The following is a 20337-nucleotide window of genomic DNA, read 5'->3' on the forward strand; positions in this document are numbered from 1 at the left end:
AAAGGAAGATTTCCATTTTGTTTTGAACCTGCAAATTTGGAATCGTTTTGGCCATTTTCAGGTGGCAGTTCATCAAGTTTCTTGCATGTACAAAAGGCAACAAATCATCCAAATAAAAACATTTTGTCAAAAGGGTGAGATTTTTCTCAAAACGTTTGATACAGCACATCAATTTTTTTCATCCCGTTGCGTATGTGTGACCAGTAAATTTATCTCAAATTATTTCTCTTATCCCTAATGAATATTTTATGTTATGTTTTATTCACACAACACTTTAGCCCAGGTTTTGGTGATAATGCAAAAATAGTTTCATGGTGGAGTCAGGCTTTAACTAAAGATTATTTTAAGCAGAAGTGGGCAAGTCTGACCATGCACGTTTCGCAGTTTCCTCTCCCAACACACCTGATTCAAATGATTAGCTCATCAGTACGCTTCAGAAGCTTGACATTGACCCTTATCATTTGAATCAGGTGTGTTCGAGAGAGAAAACTGGAAAACATCCAGGACACCCACCCTTGAGGACCAATTCAACATTTAAAATAATAAATCTGTCAATTATTTTTAATCAATGAATCAGATGTTTAAAAACAATTTATTTTCCATTAAAAAGCCATTTTTTTTTCTTTTTCAAATTGACATTACAGGAAACATTTTTCATAGGAACTTTTTATGAAAAGAAAAGTTCCGTCTTCCATTTGTGAAACATATTGACGAGCAACTAATCAGTCAAGAAGGTTTTTCAGTTGAACTTGCTGAACTTTGTTTTGCATCCTACCTCCCCATCTCCATCCCTTCCGTGTTGATACCTCGCCTCTGTTTCAGGCACATGCAAATGTCTTGCCTCTGTAATTCTCCCGTCAGAAAACAGCCGCAGGGCTTTCTCTTGCTTTTTCTTCCCCTCCAGATGACTCGTGTGGCTTTCAGTGCCATATTGATTCAAGCCCAATTGGAGAACAGACAACACCTTTAGTGCTATTTCGTTTTTTTTTTCATAACAGATGAATAATAAAAGACTTTAGTGTGAGACTTGCTATTGATTAAAATAAAAAAAAGTGGGCTTAATAAAACACATCAGACGGAGAGAGTGCCTTCTCATTCTCCGGAGTCAGAAAGCTTTTTATCCTAATCGAACATGGCATGATGAATGTTTGCTCTTTACAATGCAGCCAGCGGTTTCACTATTTCCTTTAATCTCTTTTATAAATGTTAGTTGTACAGATGTTTTTTTTGCAGATTGTGATGTCACAGTTGGGCTAGTTGAATAGTATGCGAATCACCAACTTTTTTTCTTTTTTTTTTTTTTTTGCATTACGCGGACATGCTTTTGTGTCCCTACTTGCGTTTTTCCATGTATTAGCACTCGTTTTTCCAATACTTGCAGGCAAATTTTGGAGCTGTGTGGATGCCAACTCAACTCACTTGACAACAAGCAAAACTTTAGCAATGAGGAACTTAATTTTGCAACGTGGCCACTAGGGGCCAGTATAACTCAATCATGCCAAAATTGTACTAATAATAGTCAATGTTGCATTAAATTAGCATATTTCTACTGTCTATCTACATGTGTAGATGCATCATTTGTATTTCAGTGTGTTTTTCATAACACCAAGGCTAGCAATGCTATTTGGTTGCCTTTCTGTGGTGTTTGGTATTTTGTTAGCATCGAGCTCATCGAAGCCAAAGTTGTCTTTTTTTTTTTTTCCAAGCACATGTGCTATCCTCTTTGTTTCTTGTTTAGTTTGACAGTAAACTTCAACTGGAACTGGCATAAAATGGATGAAGCCTCTTTTCACTGCATACGACCTGCCAAACTGCTGCTGTTTGTGAAGTGAATTGTGTTCACTGCCCATATGCCGTTGTATCTCAAACTTTAACTCACAATTAAAAATGCTACAAGGCTGTAGGATGTTACACGAAACCGGTCCCAAGCATAATCAACATAGCCAGAAAAAAGTCTAAGGCAAATCACCACCATTTTATTTTGGGAAGGACAAAACAGAGTGATAAAATTTCAAACTTTCAATTCCTCAAATTGTATTCACTATTCTTTAACATGTTGGGAACACTTGCGAACGGTTTTAATTGGGAAAAAAAATGTCATTATGTCTCCTTGAACAATTGATGCAGAATGCACTGAATTATTTTCCTCATGAATATTCGCAGACATATGCTTGCTTCCCTCACATGTTTCACAACCACGTATAATCCATAGGAGGCGTCTGTTCGTCTGCCTACACGTTAAACATTCATAGCAGCACATTTGTCTGCCTTCCGCACTGCAGATTGAAACGAGTAATGAGAAAGCATGGCCACATGAAAATGAGGCACAAGTGCATGTCAGGGCTTCCTTGTTACCAGTTTTCCCCCGTCGAGATGTTTGGGGTTGATGGGGGGCGCTATTGGGAGAAGCAAGGCTGGCTGACATTAGCGTGGTATTGCCATCCAGCGGCCCTCCCACCGGGACAGTAGGACGAGGACGGGTCTATTTCAGCGGGGCTCTGATTAGAGCCATCGCCCTCGTCGCCACGCTCCGCTCGCACTGGTAATTGGAGCTGGCAGGAGGTTGGCATGCAAACCCTCCCCAGTGCCCACCCCCTTCTCCTTGCTCTCCTTCTTGCTTATTTCCACTTTCTCGCACCTGCCTTATACCTCTTTGCCACAGTATTTAGGACTGCCTCATGCCTTCTTAATTGGACTAATTACCATTTTAGGAATGTGGCTGGCCCCTTGCTCCACCCCGCTAATATTCTAATGCAGTAACCCCCCCGACACCCAACAGCCTTCACTGTGATCTCGACTTGAGCCAACTTTACATCACCCACTTGTGTCATATGTTTCTATATTTATGTGCTTAGGCTCCCTTCTTCTCACTGTTGCCTACGGTGTTTGCTGGAAATGTCTGCTCTGCTTTGTTAGTTTAATAGCAAAAATGCGCATGCACAAATGACATTTTGATATGTTAGCTAGTGTCTGCTTGTGTTTCTCCACCAAGCTTGACACCGGTACTACAAATACAAGTCCTAATGGGCCACAAATCATTTTTGTAGTCTACGGTCCATTTATTGAGGTCGATCAGCTATAAAGTTGGGGTGTGCCCAAAAAATGATTTCACATAAGAATTGGAATGCTCATTTTCTACGTTTTAAATCGACTCAAAACGTCACTAAATCGATATTGAAGATTATACAAAAAATACGATACGCTTTCTTTCGGCCTCTGTATTCCAACTGAGGCATTCTGGGCCATGACGTCACCACGCAGCCCGAAAGTGGAAAGTCAAGCCTGTGCTGCAGGAAGCACAAAAACAAATAATGGAGGATATTCGCCCGCCCTGGCTTCATTGAAAGACGGCATGTCTTGTTTTATAATTTTGTGTGATGCACGAAAGCCACACGGTTGCGAATGTAAATGCTGTCACGGGTGTGCTGATTGCTTAAGCATCAAAAGTGGTTTTCCCTATCACTTGTCCCTATAATGGTGAAGCCATGTTAAACATGTCTGCTGCCTTCCTATTAAATAGAATCTCATTAAGTGGGAGGAAGTAACTCCACAACTATCATCGCAGGCGAATATTAATGAAATAACAAATATTCATACAGAGCAGATAGCAAAAAGGTCTGTAATCAACACAGTACAAAACTTCAGCATGTCCACGAAATAAAACAACACAAAATAAAATAATAAACAAACTCCAAATTAATTTGTGCACACATTACTCACATACATGTGCATACATTGTAAATAAGGATAAAATCACGGAACCAAAAAAAAAGACTTACATTTCAGGTAAGAATTATCTGTTCAGGGTTTTGGAGTCAATCGTACGCACACACAAAAAATAAATAAATAACCATCGAGCAATCAAGTCATAAAATGTTGTAAACAACTTGTTTAACTACTGTAAGGCCCACCCTCAAATGCGCTGGGGAAATAAAATAGTAAATGCTAAAAAAAAAAAAAAAAAAAAAAAAAAAACTTTCCCCAACACATTGATAAAAATTCAATTCCTCAATTAGTTAAACTATTGAAAAATCATTTAAGAAATGATGCAGTCATTTCAATGATACTGTCAAACCTTGAATTATAAATAATTGCAGCATAGAATGTCCACATCATCTTTTACTATGTGCATCTGATTAATTATGTCACTTATTGGAAAATTATGACCTTACAGCTGATCATGAATTTTGCATAAAAAAATATCTAATGATCTAATCGAGCTGAGTGGATTTTGTATAAAATCTAAATTCAAGCCTTTGTTAAGGTTTTTATTCTGGATTTTTAGACTGGGTTAAGTTTTAATATTTAGAAAAAATAGACAGGAATGGGCTTTCAAGCAAAGTTGAGATTAAATCAAAGTTTAGTATTTCAAGCAAGGCTTAAAATTTCAAATCAGTCGTTCAAGCTAGCGGTTGTAGTTCAAAGCGGGGCATTAAACAAGGGTAAAAGTTTCAAATTAAACTTCCAAGGTTTAAAGTCAGAGTTAGGGTTCTAAATCACTGTTTCAAGCAAAGGTCAGGGTTTCAAGACGGGGCTTTTACTTAAAAAGTCTTGCTTATCTCAAGAAACATCAAGCCGCATGTTTGATTCGATTCATTGGCTTCCCTCCAAGCATTGCCTGCCTTCTCTGGCGTCCCAGGCAATGAAAGAGGACGTGAACAAAGGCTCCTCTTTGTCTTGCCTGGAATGACAAGTTGGCAGACAGACCAGCTGCAGGAGTTGGGAAAGCAAGCAGCCCTCAAATCTTCCACAATAGCTTGTCAATTTCTCATATTCAGACAACTTTCACATTTTTTTCCAATCAAATCCGAGGGATATGCAAAATGTTCAGCTACTTGTGACAAAATCTGTGTTATTTTTTAAGTATTGTAAATTTGTAAATACTGCCAATTTTTTCACACTATTAGCCTGCAGATTTGCCTCATTAAAGCTGTAAACGTTTACATGTGCGTTTGCATTCTACCCAAAACCAATTAAGATAAACTGGCTCAGATAAACAGGGATAAACAGATAAACAGCGTCAGGGTTTGAAATTAGAATTTTAAATGTTGGTTTCCAAGCCTTGGTTAGGGATTCAATAATGGGCTGGAGTTACATATAAGGATTTAAAGCCCACTTGCCTTAAAGGGACAATGTGTAAGATTTAGACCGGTTTTCATTACGGGCAGCAGGAGGTGCTGCATTTACAGTTGTCAGTAGCGATAACAAACATGGCAGCCTAGTCCCACGTCCCCCATGTAAAAATTTGAATGATAACTAGACCTATGATTCTATTTAAAACTTACTGTTGGTCGTTAAGAATTTATAATCATTCAATGTATTCCTTTTAATGAAAAACGGTCTAAATCATACACATTGTCCCTTTAATGTTTTAAAGTACGGTGTCAAGGCGCAGGTAAGGTTTCAAATTCGTGTTACAGCCTGAATTAGGATTTTAAAATGGTGTCCCAAACCAGCGTTATTTTTTAACAGAGTAAAAAAGAATATGTCTCTCTTCTGGTTCAATGGGACTGAATTTTCAGTGCAAATCACGGGACAGTGAATTTTGCCGCTCATCTGCCAAGCAAACAGGGTGAAAAAGCATCGGGTTCATGTATAAGCCATTATGATTTATTCCCTCCCCGTTTGGCTCTCCCGATATGACTGCACCGCCGGCTCATGTAATATCTCCGTTTGCATTTTTCACCGGCCGGAAACACTCGCCAATAATCTTAATCATAAATATTATATGGGCGGCGGTACAACATTGTTTGCTCTAAAATATCCCCTGTTGACGTTGAGAACGAAAAGGGCTCAACTCGCCAAAACGCTCCAGCATGAATACAAATATTTCCATGTGTAAAGCAGATGCTGGTGCGTAGGATGTTGGAATCATTTCAATGCTGGAGGCGATACGATACACAGTATCTTTGCCATTGTTATATGTTAATATGTGCCACACCTTGTCCAATAGGAATGGACAGAAGGACTCACTAATCCACAAAGCCCCAACCCAATCGTGTTCTAAATTCATTGCGATAGAGCCTGCTGTCACTTTATATTCAAACTGCCACCATGCACAGTTAAATGAACATAACTCAAAATAATCCGCAAAGTCAATGCCTGAGCATCATCATGAATCTGATCACTCCATGTCACCACTTGAATGAACAGTCTATTATAATTAGTAATTGCCTCCTTACACAGTGTCATTCAACAGAACCAATCATTTCCCATCGTCAAATGCGAGTAGACACTACCTGGGCATATCACAAGGCAGCATTTTTTTCAAATTGGGGTACAGGTACCCATGGGGTTACGTGAAGGCACTTCAAGGGTTACATCGATGCTTTTTAATGCTGTGACAGGAACCAAACAGTTCTTCTTTCAAATTAAGGGCAAATTAATCAGAACATGAAAAAAAGTATTGCTCAATTGTGTTACACATTTGCAAAATGGACACAATCTTCATGTATCATATATATATTTGATGTATCATATATATATATATATATATATATATATATATATATATATATATATATATATATATATATATATATATATATATATACACACACACACACACATGATCCATAAAGTTCTGGTGGTAAGCAAAACCACCGTACAACAGAAATGAACAGAGTATGGGAAGCATGTGGCCGTATCCAATGTGTTCATTCTGCCATTTATTAAAAAGATAAGAAATGAAGAGAAAATGAAAAACAGACACAAAACAATTCGCAAAGCTAAAGCCCTTATTTGTCTTGCTCACATGTGGTCACACCTGCCACAAAGTCATAAAAACAACTACCATATGAATAAACTCGACAGCTCCTAATAATGTAGAAAACCCAGAAGGCTGGTGGTGTATTCTAAAGTCAAGCTTTTGGTGTCATTTCTATGCCAATGTTACTTTTTTGTATGCTGAAGACATCTTCATCCTGCACTTAATGTTCATGCGAGCCTGCCATCCTTGAAGCTCTCAAACCTGCTGAGAGGCCTCTCGACGTCCATTCCCCCCCCTTTCTAACTGGCTTTCCTAACAAAAACCCCCGTGTGATCTTCTGCAGAGAACCAGATCCCCCACGGTTTCCCCACCATCGACATGGGCCCCCAGCTCAAGGTGGTAGAGCGGACCAGGACCGCCACAATGTTGTGTGCGGCCAGCGGAAACCCCGACCCGGAGATCACCTGGTTCAAAGACATGCTGCCAGTGGATATTAGCAGCAGTAACGGTCGCATCAGACAGCTCCACTCAGGTACACTCTTACAGCTTTTTTTCTGTTTATTTTTAAATACTATTTATTCACAAATTTGTAAAGTATTATTGTAAGGCATATGTTTATTGAACAACGATCACGTATTACCTTTTTTTTTTATTTGTACTTGAAAATATATATCTTTGTACAGTAATATTCTAGCAAAACAAGTTCAGGAACAGAAACTGAACAATTTTTTTAATAAGTTAAGTTTTAATAATTTTAAGTTCATGCATAGCTACTTCTGTATTGAAGTAATGTCAATGCAAAAACAAGCAATTGGTATGCAACTTGCCCAGTTTCCCAAATCATTACCAAAAGACTGGAAGTATTGTGGCCAATCGTAGACATTGTAACTCTTGTAGCTAGTGGCAAACGTTCATTATTAAAAACAATTATCAATGAATAATAATAATAAAAAACAGATCATACTGATTATGGAAACGTTTTGTGGTGTTGAAAATATTACTTACTATAATATACTATTGCTGAATAACAGTCAAGGCCGATTCATATATATATATATATATATATATATATATATATATATATATATATATATATATATATATATATATATATATATATATATATATATATATGCGTGTAGGATTCTCACGACATCGTCCTCCAGCAACTTTGACAAAGTTTGTGTGAAATACTTGATATGAAAAAATATAGTCAAGAACCTATGTTAAAACCCTATTAGTAGCTCCACTTTTTTTCCTCTCACAAATAAAGCCAGTAACATACTTACAAGCCGAAGTTAAAAACTACTGTCATATCATATGTTCCTCCATTTAGTCAAGCAACAAAACTTTTAATTGGTTTTCTTTCTCGAGTGAGACAGTGAGGGGGTGCCTGGAAACACGCTGATATGCCCTCGGACTAACAACTCTTTTTATCCACCCCCTTCCTATTACCACAGCCCACAATTTCACAGACATCTGCTGACGCATCAGGATTTACTGCTAGCCATATGACGAGATATATAACAAAAATGGAACACAAAGACAAGCGATGCGTGAGGTTTCTGCCTGTTTATTAACAGAACGCACTGTGTCCGGGAACGTTACGTTTTCCGCTGCACCCAGTACGGTGTACTTTATCACATAGCTTCTAATCTGTTTATTCCTTATCTGCGGCCTGCCAGAAAGCCGTGTGTTTTATTTGCCTTTTGTTTTCTTCTCTCCCACTGATGATTAAGTGGATTACTAACTAAATCTCTCAACCCCTGTCTGCCTCAAAATGACTCCTACATAGGTGGTACGCCAATTAGAGGTAAGGACGATGATGTTACAAGAACAACAAAAAAACATGTACTGTATCATCACATCTCATGCATACAGAGCCTTTGCATCAGCCACCTCGCTCTACCCAACGTCACCACCACTTCAGGTTCATTGACGCCTCTTCCACTTTCTCCCTTTGTCTGGAGAGCACCTGGTCTGTCTGCTGTGGTTGCGTTTTACACACAATGTTCACCAGCCTTTGTCCTCGACATTTGCCAAGGTGTTACCGCGTGCGTGTCCTCAGAAACCGAATTCAACGCAATCCATAGTTATTGTACAATAACGTAATGACGTACCCGTTATGCAATTTTTTAAAATGTATTTACTAGCTGTCCGTGACCCACTTTTGGTTCGCAACCACCGTTTTAAGAGCCATTTAATAGCCAGTCAAATCATTCTAATTTGCTGCTTCCACGTCATTCAACAGGCCAGTCACGCCTTTCAAAGGCCCACGCGACCTAGCAGGCAATCAACTCTCACGCCGTAAACGCTGACTTTTAGCCGACCACGTCTTGACCTCGTGGCATTGGGCCAAAGCTGGGAGGATTTTAAAAGGAAGGTCGATTTTGCCACTTGAGGTTTTTGTTGCCATTACATGTCTTGAAATGTAAATTGAGGCCGGATTAGCATGCACTTCGTGCAGCTAACATCCCCGTTCGCCTATACCTTGCGAAGAATCTTGATTTAAACGCAGAGGTAAATACTATTAAGTATTTGTCTCTACACTGCTAAGGAGACTCCTTTTACAAATAGCGCCTTGACCTTGTGGAAGGTACACTCTAAAAGGGATTTTCAAACTTTTTCGGTGGAGGAGAACTTTTCAAAGGACCCAAGTATAGTCTTAGTGCCATTTAGATGGAGATGCCATGTGGAACTCTGGAAACTTTTGAGGCCTTGCATTACCTCTGCTACATGGCAAAGCAAGATTTGCCAGTTTTCTTATCAAAGATTAGGAATATTGGGCATTCAGGTGATATAAAATGACCTTAGAATTTCACCGGTAAGCTTTAGTTGCCCTCACAAACATTTTACTGCAATTGTCTGACTCTACTGTTTCAGTACCAATTGCACGACTTGCTGTTCTCTAACAAGGCCGAAATCCACGACAGAAGTTTGTCTTTATCAAAAAAAAATTCTAGTCGAACAAGAATTGGTATTTTAACGGTCCTCTTCATCACGCTGTTCACAAAGCACCAATCTGCAAATGAATTGTCGGAAGCTGGAATGACAATCCCCATCCATTCGCAAGAATGACTTTACAGATATCTCAAATGCTAGTCGTGGATTGAAAGAATACAATTACAATCTGAAATGTTCTTCATGAATTGCAAACTTCTTCAAATATTCAGTCTAACATTTACATTATCAAAGGGCTTCTAAACTTATATGGCAATTTTTAGAAGTAAATTGTTAATATTTTGCCTGTAGTTAAACAATCATTTTTCATGTACAACTAAAATCCTTGATTGCACATTTTGTCATTTGCTGTCAACTGGAAAAGTCGTGCTTTTTTTATCTATATTAATTTGATTACTACATATTTTTATGTCTGATTAACATGCTTACACATGTGCTTAGGACTCTAGTAGCAACCAATGACAGAATGTCACAAGACCTAAGTCAGGTGACTTGTCATTGGTCATTACCTGAGCCTTAAGCACCTGATGTCAGTTGAAAATGTGTTTTCATAGTGGACAAAATTTTAACTTTTTCCTTCTTAAATTGGCTAAATAAGTTTAATATTCCTTTAAGAATGCTCAAAGGTTTTAAGAAAGAGACTTAGAAGAGTCACAGCATAGCATGAGGCATCCTTGGAAATATTTTGGTCGATCTTTGGATCAAACGCCTGGAGTGAATTTTGCCTTTTACTTTTCGTGAGAAAAAGCAAGCTTTGAAAAAAACACAAGAAGCACTGAGCAGTTGATCAAAACTTTGGAAAAAGTAAAATTAAGTTGACCTGTGTATTTTAGATCCACCCTTTGTAAGCAGTGTATTTTTCTGTGGTTGGGGAGGCTTACCTAGACCTAAAAAAAAAAAAAAGATATGACACAATGATTAATTGTAAATTATCTGGCAGACCACTAGGTTACTCCTCACAGACCCCCAGGGATGCCCAGAGCCAAATTTGAGAACCAATCATCCAAATAGTTGAAAATAACCAGGGAGGGAGAGTGAGGGGTTCGAGTGTCGCAGGTCTGACAACTTAAGCGCCCTCGTTCCTGCAGGCGGCCTGCGCTATTTCCTACCCAACGTGAGATTGACAGTTTGGTGACAGTGTCATTAGTATGCAGGTGCATGTCAGCACATAGTCGCACGGCGGCAAGTTCGCCACCTCGGAATAGAGGATGCGCTGTCGTGAGATCTGAGCACTCTACTCCCTCCTACCCGAGAAGTCTCACCTTGGTAGTCAGTTTGCCGGGTGGTGAGCCTTGTTTGTCGCATCCATCTCATGCTGCATGATGTGGGCAAAAAAAAGAATAAAATTGTATCCTGACACATCATCTTACGCCGACTGTTCTGTCTTGTTCCCAACTGTGCGACTGGCTGGCTAACTTTCACGCTAGTCGTGCTGTTTGGGAAGTGTCATATATGTTCTTGTCATAAACACGTGTTCCTCACCGAAAGTTTTTAAGTGTATGTTGTCAGTCATGAGAGGCAGGTAAGTTTGCTGTTGTTTGTCAAACTGCCATTTGGGACAACGCCTCAGCCTCTTTCACCTTTTTTGGGGACGTGACAGTAGAGCTGGCATTTATTCGCCAGCGCCTTCTCGTGACGACGGAGGTATCACTGGTGTTAAACTGCATACGTACCTTTACTCAGTCCACATTGGTTAATTTAGACACCTAGACGATTAGACGTGTCGTTTGTGACAAAAGATTTTGTGGATAGTGAGATTCCAATCATGAAATTTAATTGTTGGTCATGACTTCTCACAAACTCATGCAAATCTTTTTCTGTTGCCTTAAGCATATAGATGTTGAGGGACATGGTGTTGTCAGTATTGTCTGGGACGTCAACGTTTGCTTTCAATGCAAACCGGACATGAGCAGTGATACCCGCTCTACCCTTACTTGTTTTGTTTTGGTGTTCAGGTTATATGATGTCTAGCAAAATCACAAGCAGCATTCAGGACAGGGACAACCGCTTCCAACATCCTGTTGTCATGGGTAGCTAGTATATGTTTAACGAAACATAGGTTACACCAGAAATTTTGATTAACATTAATATAAAATATGTCAGTGCATCGAATGGAACCAAATCGAGTCATTACGTTTTTAAATTTTTTGTACCGAGATACATATCAAATCATCATCCAAAGAAGTAAAGGTATATCTTAGAAGGAATTTGCACAGTACAGACAAGTATAATTAACTGAATGTAAATTACTCACAAAAACTGAGCCGAACCAAATTGAATCGTTCCACTTTGAAGTTGAACCATTCCTGAATCATTTTGCACCCTACGTCTCATATTGTTTATGAAAACAGACTCACACCTACTAGTTAGTCTCATGTGTCACAAACACAAAAACACAATAGTTGCTACTGTCCACTTTATTACCCTGACATGTTCTACTTCCAGATAAGTTGATGTTTTTGACACAAAGTTTCCATGGGCAGCGAGTTGGTTTAGATTAAACTAAATCTTGGTTTGGATTAAACTTCCGACATCCCACAATACTCTTTATCAGTCTGCCCTTTTACATTACACTTTGTACAAGAATATGGCCGGCAACGCCAACATCTGGGATAGCAACGCTTGCTTTCGAAACAAATCAGGCGTGGTCATCTAAGTCACATATGTTAAACTCAACATGCTGTTCAGGACTTCCTACCACAGCCTATACACTTCACACCTCTGTTACACTTTTGAGACAACAACAGACGGCAGCAAATTCGCGGCCCGACTTCAGCGGCCTCATCTTGCAACCATACCTTACACATGACAATGATCCAGGAAAAAGCCTCCTTGTACAGTACAGCCGGTGTGAAAGGGGCTCGCGATTGTTCTGTATGTGATGTGTCCGAATGATCACAGCATGTCTTAAGCTTTTTGTGATTTATTTATTTATTTATTCATTTTACATTTTTACTCTAAAGTGCTACTGTTAAAAGCTATAACCAAAGCCATCTGCCAGTGTCATGGCTACCCTGGGCGAGCCATGTTGACACATGGTCAACAAAAAAAGTCCATTAAATATGGTATCCCTCTGGTAAAGAACATTAAACGCACACATGCGACTTGAATGTGATTTTATCAAATGTAATGATCATCAGTCTAATAAATAAATGAGTAGAATTTGTAGTCTGAAACACCAATTTAGGCATCTATGGGTATTTGACAGCATTTTTTGATGGAGATAATGCTTAACTCTTTAATTCATTTGCATTTTTTGGGGTATTTAAGCACAATATTATTCAATATCTGTTGGTAATTTAGTGCTGAAATAATCAAATACCTACAGTAACTCATTAAATACCAAAATTATTGATTCCTTTATGTCCTAAACTACTAATCAATTACTTCAGATACTACAGTACGGAAGTTATTAACTTCCATCCTTTAGTACTTAATTTAGGTAGTTACTAAAATAAACAAATACTTAATATCCTACCTTAACTGATTACACTATTACTTTGCACCTAAAGTTTAATACTTAATTAGTTCAAGTGATTGATTACTTTAGTACTTCATTCATTTACTACTAGCCATGTTTTCGCCCTTTAGCCAAACAGTTGAATTGAGTACCTGGAATTGTCTTAAAAAGACATAAAAATATGTCTCAAGGATTTAAAGAGATAACTTAATTTTGTGATTTTATTATTACCATTAGGCATCCATTAGGACACCAGACTTTCAACATGACCAAGACGTAGAATCATATCGAGTTTTTAGCCGACTCGATAGTCGCTGAGCTTTTATGCCAAGTTCCATTTGCGGCTCAATTCTTTCTTCCTTCCGCTCGACACTGCAGGAGCTCTGCAAATTGAGAACAGCGAGGAGTCCGACCAGGGCAAATACGAATGCATCGCCACCAACAGTGCCGGCACCCGTTACTCGGCTCCCGCCAACCTCTACGTACGAGGTAAAGTCCACCAAGTCCACCAACTCACATTTCATCTCGTTTGGTGTCTAACCTGTCTATTTTTGTACCTCTATTTCTGTCTTTTGTGGCTTGTTCATGCATTTCTATTACCTAACCTCCACCTCCAGGTGCAGCGGCCTCTATGCAAACAACTGCATTTAAAGCTGAACTTCCACACAGAAAGGCCCTGTCTCAAATTTCTTATTTTGACTGCATCGCGAGGCTCTCGGAACAGGATTGGCGGGATTTTGTTTCGGTGCCTCCGTGAGCGGACTAATGCAGGGCAGGCTAAGGGCAACCCTGCAAGCCCTGCTGCAGTAGGAGGGAAAAAAAAGACAACAAAGCCTAAAAAAAAAACAAGCCGGTAAAGCAGAGGGAGTAGTGTGCAGGTCAGCCCCAATGGATAAGACTAGCATGTCTGATGTACATGAAACGGCATAGCAGCTTCAGTTGTTAGTATGCAGCGAGAGAGGGATGAAGGGAAAGTGTGAGGCCAAAGACACACACACTTTTAACATCTCACTACTCTGTACCAAGCAAATATAGAAGTAGCCTCGAGTACATTTATCCTCCGTGTCATAGTCACAAAATGACCAACAAAAGCCCTAACATGCTGCACTTTTGGGTTTTCATTTCAGCAAGCATTAAAGAACTGACTCCTCATGGGCTTTTTAGTTTTCATGTCTATTTGCGACAAGAATGTTGCAGTGATATTCAAAAAATTGGCAGAATTGATGGGGAAAAAAGCTGCATTAGCTTGCGAAAGTAACGTGACCTAACTCAGAAAACAAGTGAGCCTGATTGGTCGTTACCTGATCTCTGAGAAACTGTAGTATCATTTTCAGTCAACAACAAGTGACGAAATGGTTGCTGCCTGAGATTGATTAAAAAACGGGTGGCTTTTTTGCCCAAATTCATATTCAACAAACACAGTATTAATCAGATTGGTGTCTTTAGATTGGTGGGATACAATAGAATGTATTGCAAACAAAAATAATTGCCCTTTAAAAAATCGATTAAAAAGTGCAATATTGGCTATCCTTTTATCCTTTTAGTCGTAGCATTGTGATCCACATTGTGTTTAGTTGGATTATTATAACCAGGGCTGCTTTTTTGTTTTGTTTTGTTGTAGTCATTCTGAATTATTTTGATTGTAATCAAAGTAATAAACCCCCAACAAAGATTAAGGTTTGATTCATTCAAAAATAAATCCAGTGCAAAATGGTCAGACAATAATGTACAGTATACTGATTTTAAATCCATTTTAACATGAACTTGACATTCATAGCTTGTACAACAAAATAGCTATTCATAGCTTGTTTGAATGCCACAATTACATAATTAGCAACTTGGTTTCAACTTAATATTGGCTCATTTTTAAATTGTCAATGTTTAAAATGCATTTAATTTGATTTATTGCCCAGCCCTAATAAATATGCATCAAGACAAGTTAGCAAGAGTTAGGCTCAATATTTGACTTAACATGCAATGCAGCATATCAAGTTGGGAACCTTCATGTTTACCTAAAACATTGTCTGTACAGTTGCTAAAGTAAAGGCATCAACTGTTCTAAATGGCGCGTGAGAAAAGTGAAACTACAACAAAATATCTGCCTGGCGAGGGACTTGCATTATCTTTTCAAGGGCAGCTGTGCCATCCAAATTGCTTGATGGAACACAGCAAGCCTCGACAGGTTCTACTCTTAAATCTTAACTCAAATGTGGAGGAGGGGTACGAGGGGGGGGGGGCTAAAAAAGGGATGTAGGTCCGTCTATTAATCAACTGTCACAGGTGCAGACTCTGTCTTTGCTTCCTCTCGCAGGTAATTACAGTGATTGCGTGGCGTGGCGCCAACATGGCCCACCCTTCTGGCTCCGGTAGGTCTCTTAACACCACCCAGGTAGCTGTCAAACCCCCCCTCCCCCAAACCCCTACGCACTCAAACTGATAGAAATCAAACCGAGCGTAACCTTTTAAAAAGTTGTCTGTGATGGCAGAAAATGGGCTTGTTTTCACTCCGTCTTTGTTACCGCAACGATGTAGAGCGTCGGACCCACGGGCCCTGCTGTCGGTGGGCTTTGATTGGGTCCAAAACATGAGCGACGACACCAGTCTGGTCTGTACTTTGTGTGGTTTTATCCTGCGCGCCAAAGGCGAGATTTAGGGGATTAGTATATCTAGCCTCCAAACTGTAAACATGACAGCTTTTGGTTGCAAAATGGAGTGTTTGTAGAGTTAAAAAGTGGAGCAAAGACATATTGATCAAAAATGAGTCCATTCCTGGGAGGGCTGTCACTATCAATGAATTTTTATTGTGGTCATTGCATCGATTAATCGAATAATTGTATTTTTAAGAAAAAAGTAATTGTTCAATTGTTGTTGTTTTTTTCCCCTCTATTACTGTTTGGTAACCAGTTGATCATTGGCGCGTTTGCTGTTTGGCCTAGCAAATAACTTGGAACTGATTCAATTATTGGTTTCATGTATGTTTCTCAAAGTAAAACCGGATTTTTGTAAATGTCTTATTTTGAACTCACAGCTTCATCAGTGTGCTTTCATCACGGACTACAAAAGGTAATAATAATTACTATGTAAATCAGATTTGCGCCGTTAAAAATTTAAATGAAGACAGTTTAAAAAAAAAAAAGGTTAGACAAAAGTCTCAACGATTACTCGACTATTGAAGTAGTTGACTAATATGATAGTTGATTGGTTTTCAGTCAGTTGATTTATTTTGATACCTCTGTTTGCCATCATTCGGTAAAACTGTACAGACAATCTTTTAGGTAACATTAATACTGTATGCGTCACTCTTCTGGGGTGGCATGGCAGAGAAAAAGCCAAAAAATAAAAAAAATCACAATTAGCAAAGCCTTTAGCTGGACATTGGCTGGGCTCAGGAGTAAGGGACTTTTACAGGAAATGAGTTATTCAATTTTCTGCAAGCTCTGAATGGGTGCGGGTGTAGTGTCACCTGGAATTAAAAAAAAAAAATGTAAAAGCTTGAAATATATCCTTATCCAATGTCTGTAGCGGAACACTTCTCACTCTTAAATTCTGAGGCATCCTCATAGAACAGTAAATGCTGTGAAATGTTGACGCATGCTTTGAAGAAGATACAGCAGTGCCATCTGGTTTGTGTAAAGCTAAATGTGGGATCACAAATGGCATTTTTCAAACAGACATTTTAATCTTGTGGAGCTTTGCTATTTTTGCTTTAATTTAATGAACAGACAATTATAAACGATCTCCCTCCGTTCATTCGTCCCAGGCAAAATGGCTTGAAAATAAAATAAATGAAAGGCGCAAAAGGTCTCTCTTGGTCATCCACACACGTTTTCACTCGCCATTACGTGACTAACATATCCCAAAGCTGTTCCTGGCTGAGGGTTTCTGCTACCCGCAGCACAGCCGCCACCCCTTGTCTTGAGATTTTATAGCCGCTGCGGAATGATGTCTTCATGCTTCAGCATGAGGGCGGGAGGGAGGAAGGGGACGTCTTGTTTTTGCTCCCTGTCCTTGCGTACAGACTCTGTCCATTACGAACATTCCGTAGGTGTTGCAGGTGCGGGTCACTGGAAAAGGGAGGACTTGATCAGCGTGGGCGGAATGACAAGCGTCCTCATTTATCAAGCGCTTTGTCCGGCGCAGAATAGCTCCTGTCTGCAGCTGCCCCTTTTCATATATCCATGTGACATCCCCATACGTCACTTGGATAAAGTGCTGCATTCCCACTTTTCATTTCTTTCTTTTCCAAAGTCTCTTCATTCTGTGTGTCGGGAAGGAAACCGTTTGCATATGTTCTTTCAAAAACATGCGTTTGAAACAGCTCTATTTTTTTTCAAATGGTTTACTTGTTGCAATTGTGAAAATACACAGAAATTAACGCAAACAGTGTTAAAAGGACGCAAGGAAGTACAATTAAGTAAAATTCAGGCAAATTCATATATATATATATATATATATATATATATATATATATATATATATATATATATATATATGAATGCATATATGAGTTCACACACAAAGTGTTTTCTTCACCGCTGTACATGTAGCATCTGTGCCCTGTTTTCCATAACACTATTGTCTTTCACCTGTGCGTTGTCTTACTCTCCATTCTTCATTTCCATTGCTCACCTCCATCCAAATCACTTCATCCGCACACAGATCAACGCGAAGGTTGGTTCACTTTGACTTTTCCACCCCACCCCACCGCCTGCCCTTTTAATTTGACACAGATTATACTGTAGGTCACCTTGATGAGGAACCCCAGAAATCCTTTTCCCAGAATTGGGAATCTCTTAATTTCCTTGTTTGTTTGTTCGTATGTTTTTTTCCCCCGTATATTCCTCCTCTCCTCGCATGCAGTCCAAAGCCACTCCCTCAGAAAACAGGTTCTGTCAACTGTCAAAAAATACACAAAGAGCTCCCATTCAGTTTGCTAAAGGCATTATTCGATCTGTGTTGTAGTGTTACTCCTTAGAGGCAGTATACTTTTCCATTCCTGTCTGTTGGCTCATCATGTGTCTATGTTCCAACTGGTTGGTCAAGTGTTTTAGGGTTAGTTTCATTGAGAAAGAATACCCAACACGGTTCTCAGGGTGATGGTCCCATACCTGTTTTGTGTCCCATAAAAACATTCAAAAACGTCCAAGAGTTGACAAGCGATTCAATAGTGCGACTCTGCCAACCCGTCCAGCGTTCAGGAATGAACTGGCACCATGCTGACAGACTGTCTGATCAGCCGTCATCATGCGAGGAATCATCTGGGTAGTTCGCTGACGCTGCCAGTTTGCCCGTCCCGATGGATTGGATTGACGGAACACATTCTGCAATCCTCAGGCGCTTTGAAAAGGCCGTTAAATTTATAGATACCCAGGGCTGTGTGGAGACAGGGCTTTATTTTGTGGTTTTGATAGAGTCCCGTCGGCCGTCTAGGCGAGCGGCTCTCGTCGGCGTTAGAGACTCGACGGGGGAATCGATAACAATTACCTGCCCTCCAGTCATTTAGTTCCGCAGCACCTCTCCAAACTTAACCGCACATCATGAATTATTCACGGCATTAAGTGTTCAAAATACGCAGGGCCCATTGACTGTCTCCTCTTAACGCTGTTAAGTCTGCGCTATCATGACAGAATAACAGACACTTTGAGCGTAATGGTCTTGCATTAGGCCCACATCTCCCCGGGCATTATTCGCCGATGCATGTTGTACAAACTCTCCCCTTGTTCAATGACTAGGAGTGACACCAGTGGTCACAAGGCTACCAGTGGACAAGAACTAGTTTGTCATTTTTTTCGTCCTCAACCAAATCGGTTGCTTTGGCGTCGGAATGCGAAAATCAGACTAAGACGCTCCTTCGTCTTCCTCCTCCTCCCTTATTCTATTAGTGATTCCTTCCCGCATCTTTCCCATGTAACTCCCATGCATGTCTTGCTTGAGAATGTCCTCCTTGTCCTGTTCCCAGTCTAGCAATGTTTCTCTGTCTTCCCAGTTCCTTGCATGTACAAATCCTAACCATACAAAGTTTTTTTTTTTTTTTAATCCTTCCCCCTTAAAGCTTTTGTTTTTGTGTTTGTTGTATTTGTTGTATTTGAAAACTCTATTATGCGTGTTTCCAAGAGTTGCCTTTTTAAGGCAACAACAACAACTAATAATTAGAAGCAGAGATGTATGATGCGCAGCCTACACAACAATTGTAAGGGTCCAGGTTGAGCTAAACCTTATAGTTTATGAATGAGTTAGGTTTAGGTTAGGGTTATGTTTAATGGAATAGGTAAACGTCGGGCTCAGGGTTTATTGCTGTGGTTAGATATGTTGTAAGTGAATCTATGAAAAAGGTCGCCAGTGGTTTGGCATGAACAGTCAGGGATTAGGGGTATTTTATGGGCAAGGCTTTGGCCGTGTGGGCAAGGGTCGGTTGTGCGTTAGTGAGGCGGTTTAGAGATAGCATTGGCACTGTAGATAAAGATTTGATATTCTTATGCTCTATGACTCTTCACTGATGTTTTTACAAGGCACTAGTGTTTGTACTTGCTATTTGCTTTTTTGACTATTTGTTGAGAAATATATAACGCTTTTAGTCAGTCCAACTGTTATTGTTGGATGCTAGGTCTATGTGTACTGTAAAGTTCAGCCAGAACATTTGTCCGGTTCTTTTATCTTTAATGGTCCCTATGTTAAGAGTGATCACTAAAAGACTGCATGAGCTCCATTGAAATATTGAACTGTTTGCCAGAAAGAGTTCACAGTTGTGGAACCTTATTCCCCTCAAAGCGGAAGATGGTCTGATCTCTCACCAAATGGTTCCTATTCTTACTCTGTCTTGGCCACCCATACATAGGGTGGCGCTACCTAACCCATGTGACTATGTGTGACAGTGTGTGCCATTGTGCAAATAGGAAGTTGCAAGGAAAGGTCGTAGTGACACAACAGCCTAATTTAACGCACTTATCTATTCATATGTGCCAAAGAGGCCAAATCCAACAATGTCCTAATTGAATATACAATTGAAATTGATTGAAAATACAAAAAAAAAGAAGGGCAATGCCAATGAAAGTCTTGCAAGCAGAGCTACGTTTCACCAGTGATAACGAAAGGAGTGCCAAGCACACTTGGTAATGATGTTCCCTTTGGAATTTGATGTGGTGGTGAAGGGTGGGTGAAAGGTTGGGAAAAAGGAAGTCGGATGAGGACTTGAATTTGAAAATTGTAT

The 20337-nt window shown here is 39.6% G+C and overlaps 1 protein-coding gene across 7 annotated transcripts in view; it reads left to right on the forward strand.

Moving 5' to 3' along the window:
• LOC148414816 (receptor-type tyrosine-protein phosphatase F-like) overlaps nucleotides 1–20337 on the forward strand; it is a 197389-nt gene that overhangs the window by 101470 nt on the left and 75582 nt on the right. For 5 of the 7 annotated variants that reach the window (XM_088428843.1, XM_088428841.1, XM_088428844.1 and 2 more), the window contains exons 5-6: nucleotides 7053–7241; nucleotides 13509–13619. In XM_088428843.1, coding sequence (XP_088284969.1) covers nucleotides 7053–7241; nucleotides 13509–13619 — 300 coding nt within the window. Of the gene's footprint in view, nucleotides 1–7052; nucleotides 7242–8504; nucleotides 8523–13508; nucleotides 13620–20337 lie in introns of all 7 variants that reach the window. The other 2 variants (XM_088428839.1, XM_088428840.1) reach the window with 1 other exon arrangement.

Source organism: Hippichthys cyanospilos, chromosome 12, assembly GCF_059441005.1.
Source record: "Hippichthys cyanospilos isolate Australia breed blue-spotted pipefish chromosome 12, RoL_Hcya_1.0, whole genome shotgun sequence".
Taxonomy (NCBI): domain Eukaryota; kingdom Metazoa; phylum Chordata; class Actinopteri; order Syngnathiformes; family Syngnathidae; genus Hippichthys; species Hippichthys cyanospilos.